The 17255-nt window shown below is 41.6% G+C and overlaps 1 protein-coding gene across 3 annotated transcripts in view; it reads right to left on the reverse strand.

The window, feature by feature from the left end:
* Positions 1 to 4343: 4343 nt before the first annotated feature.
* LOC148474443 (ubiquitin thioesterase otulin-like) overlaps positions 4344 to 17255 on the reverse strand; it is a 62933-nt gene continuing 50021 nt past the window's right edge. For all 3 annotated transcript variants that reach the window (XM_088458618.1, XM_088458619.1, XM_088458617.1), the window contains exons 8-9: positions 11935 to 12201; positions 4344 to 5878 (exon numbers count right to left, since the gene is read on the reverse strand). In XM_088458618.1, coding sequence (XP_088314744.1) covers positions 5687 to 5878; positions 11935 to 12201 — 459 coding nt within the window. In that variant the 3' untranslated portion in view covers positions 4344 to 5686. The remainder of the gene's footprint in view (positions 5879 to 11934; positions 12202 to 17255) is intronic.

The following is a 17255-nucleotide window of genomic DNA, read 5'->3' on the forward strand; positions in this document are numbered from 1 at the left end:
AAGACCCTTTTTTCTTCAGGACATGTGGTCTGGAATTATGGACTACAAAATAGTGCTTATCCAGAAGAAACAACTTGAACATTAAATTACTGCATTTTTATAAGAAACTATAGGACATTGGAATTTCTTTAAAATTCCTCTAATTTCTCCTACCATCATGTTTGCCATCTGTGTGGATTCTAAACTCATTATTTCAACATACTCATGATTGTTTATATGTCCACTTGTCGCATTCTTATGAGCCCATATAGACATGACATTGAAACCTCTTTCTAATTTTTCATGAGCCCATATAGATATGACATTGAAACCTCCTTCTAGTTTTTCAACTTCCACTATCAATATGTTTTCCATAGCTATGGATCTTAAACTAGTTAATATAACATAATTATTGGTGTTTATATGTCCATATGTCACAATCATATGAGCCCATATAGATATAGGCTTAATTTTATTTACATCTTCGACCTGGAGAAATAATATATATACCCAATCTAACATTGTTCTTTTACCATAGTTTACAGACACAAACTAAATGGTAACTTGGAGAAATGGACTAGTGGCATCTGCTGTCTATAACCAACGGACTTCATTAAAATGGCGGTCGAGAACGAGAGACACACTGTGAACAGATTTCCACATGAGAGCCATACGCATGCGCGAAGCCGAATGGAGATGAATGGACATTGAACAGTAGAAGGACAGAGGACGCTGCCAGTGTCATGCAGCGCATGTGCGCATAGCGGGACCAGGAGACGGTCGGAAGCCAGCACTATGTATGGGCGGAAGTGACGCAGAGACCCGGAAGTGGGTCCCGCGTCCACGATCTCTGGAACTAAGTATCCTTTGGCTATAGACATGTTTACGTGGAATCATCTTTATGTAACTACTCTTTTGAGGTGATGGTCATTCCGATCCGGCTGGAATTGTCCCCAGAACATCGTGGTTGCTCATTCGCAAACCGGAAGTGATGTCACCATGAATTAGCATAATGTATAAATTAGTCCTTATCAATGGGGGTATAAGTAAGATAAACCCCAGGACAGCAACACCTCTTGATAAAGTCCCTGAAGGACGAAACGCGTTGGGAGCTGCCTCTTTCTTGCCTGATGAACTTTTATCATATATCCAGATAAGCATTGCCGTTTTAATAATTCTTTTTATATTTTAAAGAATTATTTAATGTTTGAATTTTAAATATATGATCAGCTATATGCGGTATTTATTCATTATTAATTTATTATGAATTACATATTTATGACATGTTTGTCTAGCACACTGCACTTTATAATACCTTAATAGAGCTTGTATATGCTGCTATTACTGTGTGCAGGCCCTTTGACTAATTTTTATGGTATATGTTTGTCTAGCACACTGCACTTTATAAACATCCTAATAGAGCTTGAATTGCTGCTATTATTGTTTGCAGGCCCCTTGATTTATGTTTATGTTTTTATGTGAATAAATTGTATATGATTATCACTTTAGTCACTTTGTAGATATATTCATTAAGACCCTTTGTTTTATATTATATTATATGCAACACACCAGGCGCTTTATTTCAACTACACCTATATATATCTATATCTTTAGAACTAGTGATCAGGGTCGAAACACACTCTGTCATATCGCAAAAGATGGGATTTATCTTGAGAAAATTTGATACCATAAAATCAACAAACGAAAGTGTGGTTAAAGGATTCTTGATTTGTGGGTCTGTCACTTATGGACACAACTGTAATTGCTCTATTGCCAACTACTGGTAAATCCATAGCTCTGAGAAGGGATTGTATCTAGTGAAGCCTCACAAAGAAAATAAATTCCCTTTAATATCACTCCAATGCTTCTATGTAAAATATTGTCTTTTACCATTTTTCTTGTGTACCTTTGAAGGGTCTTGACCCATATATCCTAAACACCCTGGAAACTGAAGCAATATTTAAAACATTGTACTAGCAGAAACACGCTCCTCCATCTTCTATAGGAATTGTGGTCCTCATAGGCTGACTGGATACAGCTGCATCAATTGTGGGCTATGAACACCAATTAGTAGCTTCTACATTATGAAAAGGATATACTGTATACCATTAAGAGCCGTATTCAATTAGAAGCGAAAAGCCGTTTTCCGCGAAAAACTTCTGCAAGGATGGGTCAGATGTTTTTAATATTGCAGGTGCATGCAACAGGTGCGTTTTTCACGGTTTTTAAAACTTTAAGACTTTAAAATATGCCTGCACCCATTTTCAAGTACCTCAAATTTGATAGGACTACTTATTTTCATCAAAGAACTGCTTTATGCCATTCTTCACCACTTGTGCAAAGACGCTATCAAGAAGCTATTGAAACAACTTCAGTACCCTAAACGGTTTTATTAGGGCTATTCGAACACATCTACATTGATCCCCAATGTTAGTGCATCTTTTTTGGGGGGTTCAGGCTAGTTTCCCCAATTCTGACAGCACTTTCCACCTGTTCTGAATTCGCCGCTTGCTATTTTCGTCTGGTTTGCAATTGAATACGGCGAATAGCGGGGACGCACGATAATTGAATACAGCCCTAAGTCTCTTAAATCCGTTCCTACTCTTTATCTCTCCCGATTCATTGCTAGATAACCTCAATACGAGAATGCAGGTACCCTGTGACACCAGAGGGAACAAGTTGTACATCATCCCTGTCCACACTGTATCTCTTCTGCCCTTGTATATTAATATCATCAAGGAAATTAAAGTTTGAATACATATACATGTGAACAAACTTGTTCAGGAGAGGGAGCTGTGGTTTCTTTGTTCTGATGTATACAATCCACATTTAAAAACCATCCATCATCTAATAAAGGCTTATCTTAAGCTCCACAAACACAATGATGAGATTGCATTTTTTCTCCCTTCAACAAGCTCTAAATGATTACAAAGAAGGAAATGGTTATATATTAAACAAATCTAAAAAGTTTGTAGCAAAGGGTCTTTTTTAGAACTTGGTGTCCTTCTGCTCTTTGGGAATGGGTTCATTGCTCCATGTTGTAGAGCAGTGATTCCCAACCTCGGTCCTCAAGGCACACTAACAGTCCTGGTTTTAGAGATATCCATGTTTGAGCACAGATGGTTAAATCAAAATAACTGAGTTACTAATTAAGACACCTGTGCTCAATTATGGTTATCCTTAAAACCAGGACTGTTAGTGTGCCTTGAGGACAGAGGAAACCACTGTTGTAGAAACTTCATTGAAACTATTTCTTACATAGACGTTCCAAGCGTTGTATACAGCATCATTGCCCATCACAGAGCATGACCTGGGAAGTGATGCTAAATGGGCATTAGGGACCATTTCACTTAACAAGGAAGAAGGGGGTAGAATCTAAAAACCGGTATTGGCAATTAGTGTTCCTGGGGAGTCAAATCTGTCCTGCTTGCTCTCCCGGAGATGCATCACAGAGACCAAGCGAACTTGCCAGGAACAAGTGAGCCTTCAGATCAAAAAACATAGAAACACTCTACTCTCACCTACACACATTTGGCACTTGTCAGCTGGGAGACAGTAAGAAAAGAAATAGGGAAGGAGGAGCAACATCACATATGTACTTTCCAGAGGTCATTTTATCTACTCAGTTGATTGACTCAAATTATAGCGGAGGGTGGTTTTGTATAGTAAGCTGGTAGGAAATTTAGAGACTTTCATACATTGGGCTCAATTCCGATTCAGGCACGATGCCGATATTGATGGAAATGGTCGATATATTTCAACTGCACATGCACTGAAGCAGCTGAAAAGTCACACAGAGCATGTGTCAGACTGTCACAGTAGTGATTTGTGATGTGCTGGAAATATATTGTGTGTTCCTGGGCAGTGATTTGGCGTGGCTATTCATACACATGGAGTTCCAAGTCTTATGGGCATGTTATGGGAGTGCCTAATCACTAACATTGGGGGCCATACTCAGATGGATATTCTGCACCTAGCATGGGGCTGGTGCTAGTTTCCATGGTGCAGCCAATGGCAGCGTCTAAAGATGCACAAAGTGGGCACCCCAGTCCTTGCACATTAAATTCTTTTTTTAAAACATTACATTTTTGGGGATTTAATTCAAGCTAAGTTTTAAATTTAGGTGATATTTCCCTTTTACATAATGCAAATATTTTATCAATTAGAATTGGGGTTGTACAAAGGTTTCATACTTTTGTGGGAAATAAAAACCATGCCTGGCAAATGTAAGATATTACTTAAAAAGGTCACACATGAAAAAATGTAATTTAAAAAAATGATTTTCATAATTTAACGAAACCTCTCAGGACATCCACATATTTGGTCAAAGAAAAATTTATAATCTTTAAATAAATTGTATTCAACAGTTTGTTGGTTGTATTTTTAAAGGCCACCAAATCGAACATATAATTTGACTGTATATTAAAAGCCATTTTGAAACAGTTCCAAATCAATATATGGAAGTATTCCCAACTTAGCAGAAGAGAGTTTTCATATTGTATAAAACCTTGGGGTATATTTACTAACCAGCGGTAGATCATCGGTGGCTTTGACGGATAGGTTTAAAAAGGCAATAGAAAAAAAAAGCTCAGTAAGCCTGATTTCAGCATGTATTTCTACTGCCATTTTAACTCTATAGGTCAAAGCTGGAGATGATTGGTGGCTTTGACAACCCGCTGGTTAATAGATATACAGTAAGCAATTGCCCTCTCTTATCATCCAAAAAGGGTTCCCTGTCATGTCTTCGGTGGAATTACTGAAATGACATTACCTCCAACATTTTACAGTAAGAACCCGGTACATTGGGCGTGGCCACAGATAAAGATGCGTGATCACAGATAAAGGGGCATGTCCACGGGGGCTGGAGGCAGCTGGCGCTGCCCGGTTTAAAACTTGCAGTATAAGTGTTATACTGCAAGTTCTGTATACCGGCGCTGGCGACGGTCAGGGCAGATTTTAGAGAAGTACAGAGGACGGAGAAGAGCTGGCTGTCAATCAGCAGCGCTGCGGGAGTCCTGTGTCCCAGGAGTGCTGCTTAAGAAATCAGGTGATTGTACCCAATAGGTACAAAATGGTACAGCCTCTGTTTGCCGGTACAGACCATTAAAAACCTGTACTGTACCGGCTACAACAGTATAGTTGTAGGGTATGAAATTATTCCCCCCAGCCCCGATCAAACGGCTACTTAAAAAAAAATACTGTAAAATAAGCTGCTAAAAGCTTCATGTATAATATATACGATTGTCAAAGTTTTGCATTCTATAAACAAATGAATTGAGCTATCTAGGTTTGGTAGTCCTTTAAGTTTCTAAAAGCATAAAATGTTAATCTGTAAGTAAATCAGTTTTGAGACTTTAGATTTGTTAATCCCCAAATAGCGTCATATAGATAATCTGGGAATCCACAATACTTGCTTTAAATTGGACTGCTCTGTTACAAACCTACAGAAAAAGACACAGAACGCAAAACAATTGGCATTAACCAGGCAATTTAAGCAACCACCACCTAGAACAACTTTGTAGTTTGACCTCAGGGCTTATGGGAAATGTACAGAGCACCTGCTCCAGCACATGATAAAAATCTGTGACCAGTTCAGGTCTCATCATACAAAATGGCCAGATATGAGAAAGCTTCAGTTGCATAGCAATATTACAATTGCAAACCACAGCAAGAATATATCTCTTTAATAAAGGGTTGGGGGAGTTATTTATAAGCTTGTCTCTTCACACACTCTAACTGGGACATTGTAATGTCGGTCATCTTCAGTTATAAGAGTTACAACAGGAAAGTTTGCCTGGTCATCAGGATATTGTGTAACAAATTCATCTGTTCCATATTTGTACAGTCTGTACACTTTGATGGTGCACTGCAATGCATATCCAAGAAGAAACATTTCAACCTAAAAAGGAAAAAAAAAAAAATGAACAGACTGTGTTAGTACTGTATACTGCACTATTTCAATTAAATGTGTCATTTGCTCATTTATGAGGTTCTTTGAAAAGGAGAGTGCAAGATAAAAAAGAGAAATACCACTGTTTGTTATATGCCATTAACTGTACCGTGCATATCTCTGAGCCCTATTTCTTCTGGCGGGGAAATCATCCTTTTAGTCTCCTTGTTCTGAAAAGCCTGGTTTGATCTATCTAACCTTGTATGTACTGTATGTTTGTCTCTTCCTGCCATAATGTGATTGCAGATTTTGTGTACTTGCAGAGAGAGAATTATCAGCACATAGACAAAATTGTGCAGTTGGTGAAACACATGGCAGAATGCAGGCATTTCATTAAACTAATCACTGTGTCATGCACTGATGTAAGTGAGCCATACATTACTTGCTGCTTATCAATTGGCATACGGAAGACCAACTATAGTACAATTGTATACATTAAAAATGATCTATAATATTTTCCCTTTATTTAGAGCTCTAATTTTTTACAAAAACTGCTTTCACCAGTGTTATGTTACCTGGGAGATTAAATCCTATGAACGTGCAGCTGATTAACAATTCTACCAAATCAAGGCGGTTTTATCATTGTAGGGAGAGCTCAATATTCCTTGGATGGGAAACCACTATTTTAATGAGCATCACCTAATTTATTAGGTTTTAATTATGAGATACTGTAAATTGCGTACAAGTGGGGGAAGTGTGCAGTATAAAATTACATGGATAAAAGAAAGGAAGCAATAGACCTGAGTGAGTTGGAGAGCATTCATGAAATAAGGCCATGGCCAGTGCTTCCATTAGGCAGCTGCATAGGGGCGCCGGGACCTGAGAGGGTGGCCTGCTGAGACGGACTTGGAGAGGGGGCATGGTCTTGTCTCTCTCAGAAGCCACTCAAAGACCTGGTAAAGGCTGCTTACCCTCAGCGGCGGGCGCCCATCTACACCCGGCCCCAGAGAAGACAAAAATTCCCCTCATACAGCTAGACCCGAGAGCCACTCGACACAAGCTACAGCACCTGAGTCCAGTGCCGGTGACATCACTGTCACCGACTGGCCGACTCTACCTCTCCGTCTGCAGCGAGAGTCTGCCTATGCTCTCTGGCTGCAGGCACTTGCGTCCCTCCTCCTATCCTGTGTTGACCCCTGAGCAACAGAGCACAGACGTTCCAGCCTAATGGCCTCTCCACGCAGTCTGGGACACAGCCTGTTCCATATTTTATATATATATATGAGCATGTATCTATCTATCCTGCCTATGTTCCCTGACTCCTCTACAGTCTGCCTGGGTGTACACGCAAATGTCGTGCATCATGGTGTTTTACATATTTTTGGAGGGGGTGTTTCTCTATACGAGAGTGGCAGCTTTGGAACTTTTAATACATGCCACTTCCACACTTTCACCTGAGGGACTAAAATAAGTGTGTGTGTGGAGAGAGGGATGGGGTGTTTGGGGCAGTAGCAGAAGTTTTGTCTAGGGTGCTGAGAAACCTTGCACTGCCCTGAATAAGGCAAAGGAATACACCTAACATATGGTAGATATGTTAATTTGTCTGTTTTAGGGATGAGTTTGTGGCATGGGGTCCTCTGGGTTGGCGTGATCTAGCTGCTTTGAGGCATCACATTGTAACATTTAACTTAGTACTTTTTTTTATCACAATTATTTTTTGTTTTACTTTACCAATGTAACAGTTTTTTAATTTTTTTTTATTACATAATTATTACATCTCAGCTATGTAACAATCACAACACACAGCTGCTGTTACTTACTAATTTAACACTTAGACATCTTACTAATGTGATGTCTTGGGGAGGTTGGCTTGTGCCTTGAACTTGAACCTTAGTGTTAGGGACCCACCTAATTATGAGGCCCACCTGGGCGTAGTGGATGGGCCCATATTTTTGGTCAAACTTATGCTAAGCATCTCAACTTTACTCTATGTTATATTGCAGTTTATTATTCTGATTGGCAGTGTTTAGCATTTAGAGTATGCAGCTGCATTTTCTCTTAAAAAAGGAAGCATCACTCCATGCAGAGTCATGAAATCTGGTGACTGTATGAACCAAGGACCATGTATCTGCTCTACGTAACTGCTCCGCGGAAGCTCCATGCCACACCGGTAATGAAGTGCAACCGAGCAAGTGGAATGAGCCGAGATTCTAGCCAGGATTGGTTCTTCAGATACCTGCTGAATTGTGGCCCTAATCCATCAGGCTCTAGTCTGCTTAGATGCAGGCCAAGAAAATTACCAGTTTTCTTATACTGGTTGGCCTCAACAGATAAATACTTAGCACTCATACATCTGAAATAGACAAATGACCCTGATCTGTTATTTTGCATGATTTAGCAAAAGATGGTAATGCCAATTCCTGATTAAGGAGACTCTGGGCCTAATTCAGAGATGGACGCTAATGTGACTGCAGCTGCGATTTCGTATGGAACGCAGCTGCGAAAATATGCTAATGGTTCAAAAGATCACCCTAGCATAGGAACGCCTATATAGTGGCTGTATATGTATTATGCCTTAAGAGAACCTAACCGAAGACCCAACTGGATGCCTACCTTAAGAGAAGTAAGTACTGTAAGATCATTATCAGATACCTGTATGTTATTGTTTTTTTACTGCAAAACCTCAGTAAAATTATTTAAGAAAAAATGAGAATGAACTCTATTCAAGGTTCTTACTCACTTACAGAGGCCTCACCCATTCCTCTCCCATTTACATCTCTGATCTCATCTCCCTTCACACTCCTGCCCGCCCTCTTTGTTCAACAAATGCACGCTGCCTCTCCTGTCAACTGCTTACTTCCATTCCACTCCCGCCTCCAAGATTTTGCCCGTGCTGCTCCCTACCTCTGGAACACTCTCCCTCACATACTCTCCACCTCTCTACATATCTTCAAACTGGCTCTCAAGACCCACTACTTCATCAAAGCCTTCCAGATCTCATTCTAACTCACTGCTACATGCTCCTCTCTCGCTGTCTACCCCATCTGTATCACGCCTGTTTGTCTGCCCCTCCCCATTAGAATGTAAGTTCTCACGAGCAGGGCCCACTACCCTCTTGTGCTTCTCCTTACTTATACTTTCGTAGATGAAAGTATAAGTAAGGAGAAGCACTAGGGCACCTAACACTTACACCCTGTTGCTTATTTGAGTGTTATGACAGCTAATGAAGCAATGTATATAAACCTTGTCCTGCATTATATTGTATTGTACTATAAGTCACTGGTTTTTTGTTCACTTATTTGTTTATGTACTATGTAAGGCGCTGTAGAACACTTGTGGCGCCATATATATATATATATATATATATATATATATATATATATATATATAGGACAATAATAATAATAAATTCCTCTTGCACTTTGATACTGCGACATCTCCTCCTAAATTCAGAAGAGCCATAATTACTAGATCTAAAGCAATACATATATGTCTGTCTTTATGTAACTTTTCTGGAAGAGGACCCGCTGAATTACAGAATATGGGCAACCCCCACCACTGATACTTCTGAGTATATGCCTGTCAAGTTGACTTATTCTGGAGTCTGGGCCCTTGGCTCCTTCTATTTACGGAGTGAGACTTTGAGAATTTCTTATAGGAAAAACTTTACCTCCCGTGGCCTCTGAATCTTCTTATCTAGCTCTGGCCTTCCTTCAAAAGGTAAACGTCAAGAAATGTATTTATCTTGGCATTCACATTCCAAGATTCTTTAGCCTAAGAATGCATATAGCTATCACAGCCAGATGGTTTGAATGGAGCAGTAGAACTGAACTCCATTATGTAAACCTGAGTTAGGGATTTTAAGGACAGTCCGGTCCCATAAGCTCTGCTCTTCTCCCCATCTTGTTTTTTTACTTATTCCTCCTATCCCAGAAGCATATTATAACTGAGGCCCTGATTCAGAGCCGGATGCTCTGACGGAGCGCTCGCTCTGAATCAGGGCCGTCCCTCCTTTTCTCGCATAGCTGTGGGTGACCACCCACAGCTATAGCGAGTGGCCAAAATGATGGTCGCAATGGTCAAGACCATCGCGACCATCGGGCTTCCGACGAGACCCTTACGGTAGGGTCTCGCTGACTATCAGAGCCAAAAGCACTCCCACTGACATCACTAGTGATGTCAGTGGGGCCCTCGTCTGGGCAGCCACGCCCACGGCACGCCCACCAAAGGGGGCGTGCTGTCAATCACCATCGACAGCACGCCCCCTTTGGTGCGAGACCCATAACGACAGCTTGGCCGTCGTTCTTCGGGTCTCGCGCATGCGCACGACGGAGCCGCCTCCGTCGTGCGCATGCGCACTTGGGTAACATCGACCCGCTTGCGAGCGGATCTGAATTAGGCCCTGAGTGCACATACATACTCTCTCTACATTAAACTCTCCTAAATCTGTCATTGTATATCTCTTTAATCTACAGCCATGGGAAAAAGTTTTGAGATTGACACAAGTATTGGTTTTCACAAAGTTTGCTGCTTCAATGTTTTATTTCATAAGTGTCAAAGGATTTTATTGACAATTACATTAAGTTTATGCAAAGAGTCAATATTTGCAGTGTTGACCCTTCTTTTTCAGAACCTCTGCAATTCGCCATGGCATGCTTTCAATCAACTTCTGGGCCACATACTGACTGATGGCCGCCCATTCTTGCCTAATCAATGCTTGGAGTTTGTCAGAATTTGTGGGTTTTTGTTTGTCCACCCGCCTCGAGCATTGACCACAAGTTCTCAATGGGATTAAGGTCTGGGGAGTTAACCTGACCATGGACCCAAATGTTTTTTTTCCTCGAGCCACTTAGTTATCACTTTTGCGTTATGGCAAGGTGCTGCATTATGCTGGAAAAGCCATTGTTTATCACCAAACTATTCTTGGATGGTTGGGAGAAGTTGCTCTTGGAGGATGTTTTGGTACCATTCTTTATTCATGGCTGTGTTCTTAGGTAAAATTGTGAGTGATCCCACTCCCTTGGCTGAGAAACAACCCCACGCATGAATAGTCTCAGGATGCTTTACTGTTGGCATGACACAGGACTGATGATAGCGCTCACCTTTCCTTCTCCGGACAAGCGTTTTTCCAGATGCCCCAAACAATCCGAAAGGGGATTCATCATAGAAAATAAATTTACCCTAGTCCAATCCCTGTACATTTTGCAGAATATCAGTCTGTCCCTGATGTTTTTCCTGGAGATAAATGGCTTCTTTGCTGCCCTTCTTGACACCAGGCCATCCTTCAAAAGTCTTCGTTCTGTGTCATGCCAACAGTAAAGCATCCTGAGACCATTCATGTGTGGGGTTGCTTCTCAGCCAAGGGTGTGGGATCACTCACAATTTTACCCAACAACACAGCCATGAATAAGAATGGTAGCAAAACATCCTCCAAGAGCAACTGCTCCCAACCATCCAAGAACAGTTTGGTGACGAACAATGCCTTTTCCAGCATGATGGAGCACCTTGCCATAAGACAAAAGTGATAACTAAGTGGCTCAGGGAACAAATGTTTCCGCTTGAGAAAAACAGAACATTTTCGGCCGTAATAAACATAGTTTAATTGGATAGCACGATATAAAAAAAAAAATCAGTGAAATATACCCAAACATCAGTGTAAAAACCCTGTTTATATATTAATAAGCATGAATTGGGTCTCGTCGCCGATTATTATTACTATCATTTTTTTATATACAAGAGTGTATGACAACAACATACCATATTACCCGCCACCAGGTAGACAATCATTCTAATAGTTTTAATCCAAGTGGGGTATTTAAACGAGTGCCATTACTGTACTCCATATTGTCTCTGACAAAGCTATCTGGTACAGGGAAATGCATTAGACTTGTGTCCTACTGAGCATTGATGCACATCTGTAATTTCATTTGTCAATCAGCATAGTGAGAAACATACTTGATTATGTTCAGCTTTAAACAACATATTAAAATTATTTCTTGGTCACACAATCTTCTTCTATCGAAAAATGTGTTTCATGAATGCCAGAATAGATTTTATCACCATACCTGCTCAAGGCCTCCAGTGTGCCCAACTTGATTTAAATGATTCTTCATAAAATCACAGGGATTACTAGATGTGTTCCTAGCAAACAGCAGCCAAGAGAAGACAGGCACATCTTTGCCATCCGCATTGGCATTATATAAGTCAATAGCAGTTTTCAGCATTAAAAACTTTACTGCCTCATACAAATCATACTCTTCTTCACTCTGGAAGATCTCATCACAAGCAGCCTGCTTTTCTTTTGGGATCTTCATTTCACTCATTTCAGACCACTGTATAACAGGAGACAAAAGATCATAACATAGCTGCACAGAATACAACCACTGCACTTCTCAGAAGGAGCAGAATGCTGCAATGATCTTTTTATATCAAACACAACATTTGTTTTTTCCTAGATTGAACACGATAGTAAACCATTATTTATGCAATTATAAGATGAAGTGACTGCTACTATAGGGTGAATCCGCTGGTGAATGAACACTACCAGTGAATGAACATTTTCAGGTTAAATACAGTAATCTTAAATTTTGGTGCATACAACCTTCGATTAGATCTATTGGCGACGTTCTATTGATGTAAGTCATATTATTCATTTACTGAACTTATCTGTTCATTTGCTAGCATTGTGTGTTTATTCTACAACTCCACTGTTTTTTGGTTGTAAATTTCTAATTATTCCTTCAATCTTTAAACCAAAAATGTATCTTAAAAGTATACATTGTAATAATGATGGCACATGTCTCAAAATAGTTTTTATATTGTATCTTCTACATACACCATACCCTTAACTGTTCATTGCCTGGATGATTCACCCCATATCTCAGCTCATGATTATTAGAGTTAGTCATGCCAATGCATTTTGCATCAGGTACATTTAAAACTCCGGGTACAGGAAATCCATTTGTGAATTTTTACCTAATACAGGCTTAGTGTAAAAGTATGTGCTAATATTTATAAAGGCAATAGAAATTAAATTTACTGCATTATATAAGAAATATGTTCTCTCAGATAAAATTAATATTAGTTACAATAAAAACCAAGAGGCCTACTTTAATCTTAGCAGACAAATACAAAGTGGCAGAGCCTAACGTAACAAAAAAAATAAAATAAATACAAGTTACTAGAAAATCTGATCAACACATACATATACAATACTTGTGTCATGAAGTTGCTAGCATGTATACAACATATTTACAATGCACACTGAAAAGGTATGAAACAGTAAATACAATGAAAGCTATTGAGACATTATTATTAGAATTATGATTTTATAACTATCAGGTTTCATGTATGTATTATTTGGGACATGGGAGGAGAGTTTGGAATTTCTTTCCTCTCTTCTAGTCCCTCAAATCCAGCTACATTGTATATCACAACTGCCAGAAGGGGTAGGAAAAAAGATCCTCCCAAACAAGGCGATCAGAGATTTTGGGTAGTTCACCTAAAATGCCCCACATCTTCATGCACATTAACAAAGGCAGCACGACATCGCTTTGATGGATTACAACAGGAATTTCCAGGTAGGTACAAATTTCAGTCTCTATTTTATCCCAGGACATGTGAGAGAATTCCCAAAATATAAGTGGGAAAGATAATAAACAAAACAACCTCCTTCCCACAGGGCATAAAAAATGAGAATTAAATGCTCATCGGTATCTAAATATAAGAGAGATCAATTTGTTGCCTTTAAAAACAGAGCTTCAGATTTAGACTGAATGGGAACGCTGACGCCAACTGAGCCAATTTAGCTGCAATAAATAAAAATGTACTTGAATCAAGATTTTCATTTGATAAACCATAGCAACTGCAATGCACACAAAGCACCAGGCATGTGTGCATACATAGAAAAAATAAGATGCATACAAAATAAATAGCAAACAAACGTGTAGACAACAAGAACAGGAAGACAAGGCAATATATATGATAATAGATTAGAAGTAACCTAAATAGGTATGTAAAGTAGGTGTGCTCATGGAGAACATCACAGATGTGAGCGCACGGGAGCAGCTGGGTGAATGAGGTCACCTTCCTCAAAATTGTGAAACAGATGAATTTGTGCAATATTCAGCACTCACCTTTGTATGTTTGTTATATGTTGACTATATTAATTATGCAACTAGAGACTTAGGACCTCATTCAGAGCCGGTCGCACAAAGCGTGCGGTCGGTCTGAATTAGGGGAGGACGTCTTGAATTTTCAAGACGTCCTCCTTTGCGGTGGTAAGGCTGTGGGTTAACACTCACAGCCTTACGACCGCCTAAGGTGATGGTCGCGATGGTCAAGACCATCGGGGCTTACGACGAGACCCTAGGGTAGGGTCTCCCTTGTCGTAAGCCCCGGAGAGCTTTCGGCTCTGTCTGAGCCGGAAGCTCTTCACTGACATCACTAGTGATGTCAGTGGGGCCGCCCCCAAACGGTAGGCGTTCCAATGGGAACGCCCCCGTTTGGGCTGCCACCCCCCCGGCCCGCCTTCCAAACGGGGCGAGCTGTCAATCAACATCGACAGCTCGCCCCCTTTGGATCGAGATCCGCTACGACCGGCGCTGTCGGTCGTAGCGGGTCTCACGCATGCGCACGATGGCGCCGGCGCTCTCGTGCACATGCTCTGTGGGGGGCCATCGACCCGGTCCGAGCGCATCGGCGCTAACAACCGGGTCTGAATGACCCCCTTAAAGTGGCACAAAGAAAAACAATCGTCACCATGTTGCATTAAATGTTTAGTGCACCAACGCCTCAGGTTAAGGCCCCCATACATCAGCAATCTGAAAACCACAATTGAACAATTTGAAGATGTATTGCTCGATGTTAGGATTTCCCAATTTAGCAATCTGTGCCCATACATTACAGATCTTTTTCAGTGATTTGCAGATCGATTACAGCAAATACAGATCTGCCAATCTTGAAAGGCCCATCATTTTACTGGTAACGGTCTACAAATCTGCTATCATGTCCATACACTAGCAATTTACAGCCCCAATCCATCTGTGAAATCCAACATGTTGGACAATCTGATTTAACAATTCCAATCACTTTTTAGTTGCAATCTGCGATCTGTGAAGCCCATACAGTGCAGATTTTTATACACAATCGATTGAAAATTGCAGAATTGCCACAATCGATTGTTGATGTGTGGGGGCCTTTAGGCGTTAGTGACTGAGGACAAGTATGGGTCTGGTTAGGGCATGGGTTTGAAAATGCAAAAAAATATACATAAGAGTCTTGTTACTAAGTGCAATCTTTCCTAATTCGAAGGTACGTACCCACATGCTGTTTAAAATCAAGGTTCCAATTGCAGGTCCGGATTACTCCTTGGATGGTGGTTGGGAGATGGTCTCGTCCGTGACTCTGCAGTAGCCACGGGGACCCTTCTGCAGTTGCAGCTCTCCTGGCAGGTGGCAATGCTGGACTCAGTGTCCAGGACCCAAGAAGGCTGAGTAGGTCACCAGAGTGATTTCAAATGTGACGCTGCCAGGGAATGGTCGGTCACACTCACTGGGACTTAGCTTCAACAAATGAAGCAGTGGCAGGGTTGTGACCTTGAGCCCCAGTGTTTACACAGTGGTCACCAGTGAGAAAACGTACGATCGTTTGATGGGGATAACAGGTAGTCCCGGACCCAGCTGGAAGGACAAGAGAGGCTGCAAGTGGTTTGCTGCTGACCTCAGCTTGCGGCCATGGGTTAACAACAGGGTGTATCCGTTAAACCAGCTCAGGTGCTGCGTGCAGGCTTGTTTTTAGTTGGTTTGCAGGGAGGAAGTGGTTGAAGGTCAGATTAGGGGCCATATCCAATTAGCCGCAATAAAGCGAAAACTGAATGTGTGTTAAATTTTTGCACACTTCAGTGCTTTTGGTACGAAAATTTTGTGTCTTTTGCCTATGTGTGCTCCCGTTTTTCGCACTATCCTATTCCAAAGAACACAATGCAATATTTGCCCGAAAACTGTACGTGGTGTAACCTGGTGTGTCATTCTCTGATTGGTTCACGGTGCTGTCAATCAAAGACAGGATTCAGCGGTCTTAGAAGGGAAAAAAAATATACATATAACAAACATACAAAGGGGAGCGCTGAGTATTGTACTAATCAACTAACCAGCTCACTTTGGCCATAATATATTGCTTAAAGCACCCAGGATAGATACTGCTCAAGGCTTTCTACTGATCTTCTACTGTCAAGGCCCCTTTACCTCTTTCTGATCAATCAACAAGAATGTAACCCTTAAGTATATTAAATTAGAATTAATTAGAATTAAAACACCTTAAAGGAGTCTCTGGGGAATAACAAATATGAAGCAAATCTAATGTATGAAAGTCAGGGCCGGATTAAGGTCTGTGGGGGCCCCTGGGCAGCAAACTTATGGGGGCCCCTATATACCACTGTTTCTCGTCGCCCTAGGATTTTTTTTTTCCTTTCTATTCACCTTAATGTCCCTCTTGCAATGCCCACTGTAGAAGTGCCCTTTATGCATTGTCCCCAGTAATAGTGCCCCCTGTAGTAGTCCCCCCTATGCAGTGCCCCCAGTATTGGTCTTCCCTATGCAGTGCCCCTTATATAATGCCCACAGTAGTGGTCCCCCCTATACAGTGCCCCCAGTAGTTGTCCCCCTATGCATTGCCCTCAGTAGTAGTTCCCCCCGATACAGTGCCCCAAGTAGTAGTCCCCCCTATACAGTGCCCTCAGTAGTAGTTCCCCCCGATACAGTGCCCCAAGTAGTAGTCCCCCCTATACAGTGCCCCCAGTAGTAGTCCCCCCTATGCAGTGTCCTTTATATAGAGCCCCCAGTAGTATTCCCCCAAAAGCATTGCCCCCAGTAGTAGTTCCCCCCTATACAGTGCCCCCAATAGTAATCCCCCCCATGCTCTGCCCCCAGTAGTAGTCCCCCCCCTATACAGTGCCCCCAGTGGTAGTCCCCTCATTCTCTGCCCCCAGTAGTAGTCCCCCCCTATACAGTGCCCCCAGTAGTAGTCCCCCCATGCTCTGTCCCCAGTACTAGTCCCCCCCTATACAGTGCCCCCATGAAGTGGCCCCCCTATACATTGACCCTTTTATCTGCCCCCCTATACAGGGACGCCTGTAGTGCCCCCCCTACATACACACAAAAAAAAACTTACCTGAATCCCCACTCCTGACGCGACCGCCGCTGCCCGCTCCGAGTCCCGGCTCTTCTGTTGCACAGTTGGGATAAACGTCCACATCATGACGTTTCTCCCATCATCACCAGTTGCGGGGGGGGGGGAACCAGGAGGCGGAGCTCATGAATGAGCTCCGCCCGGCTCCTTCAGTTGACGAAGCAGCCAATGAGAGTCTCTATGACTGTCATCGGCTGCT

This window comes from Taudactylus pleione, unplaced genomic scaffold, assembly GCF_031769625.1.
Source record: "Taudactylus pleione unplaced genomic scaffold, aTauple2 ptg000845l, whole genome shotgun sequence".
Lineage (NCBI taxonomy): Eukaryota > Metazoa > Chordata > Amphibia > Anura > Myobatrachidae > Taudactylus > Taudactylus pleione.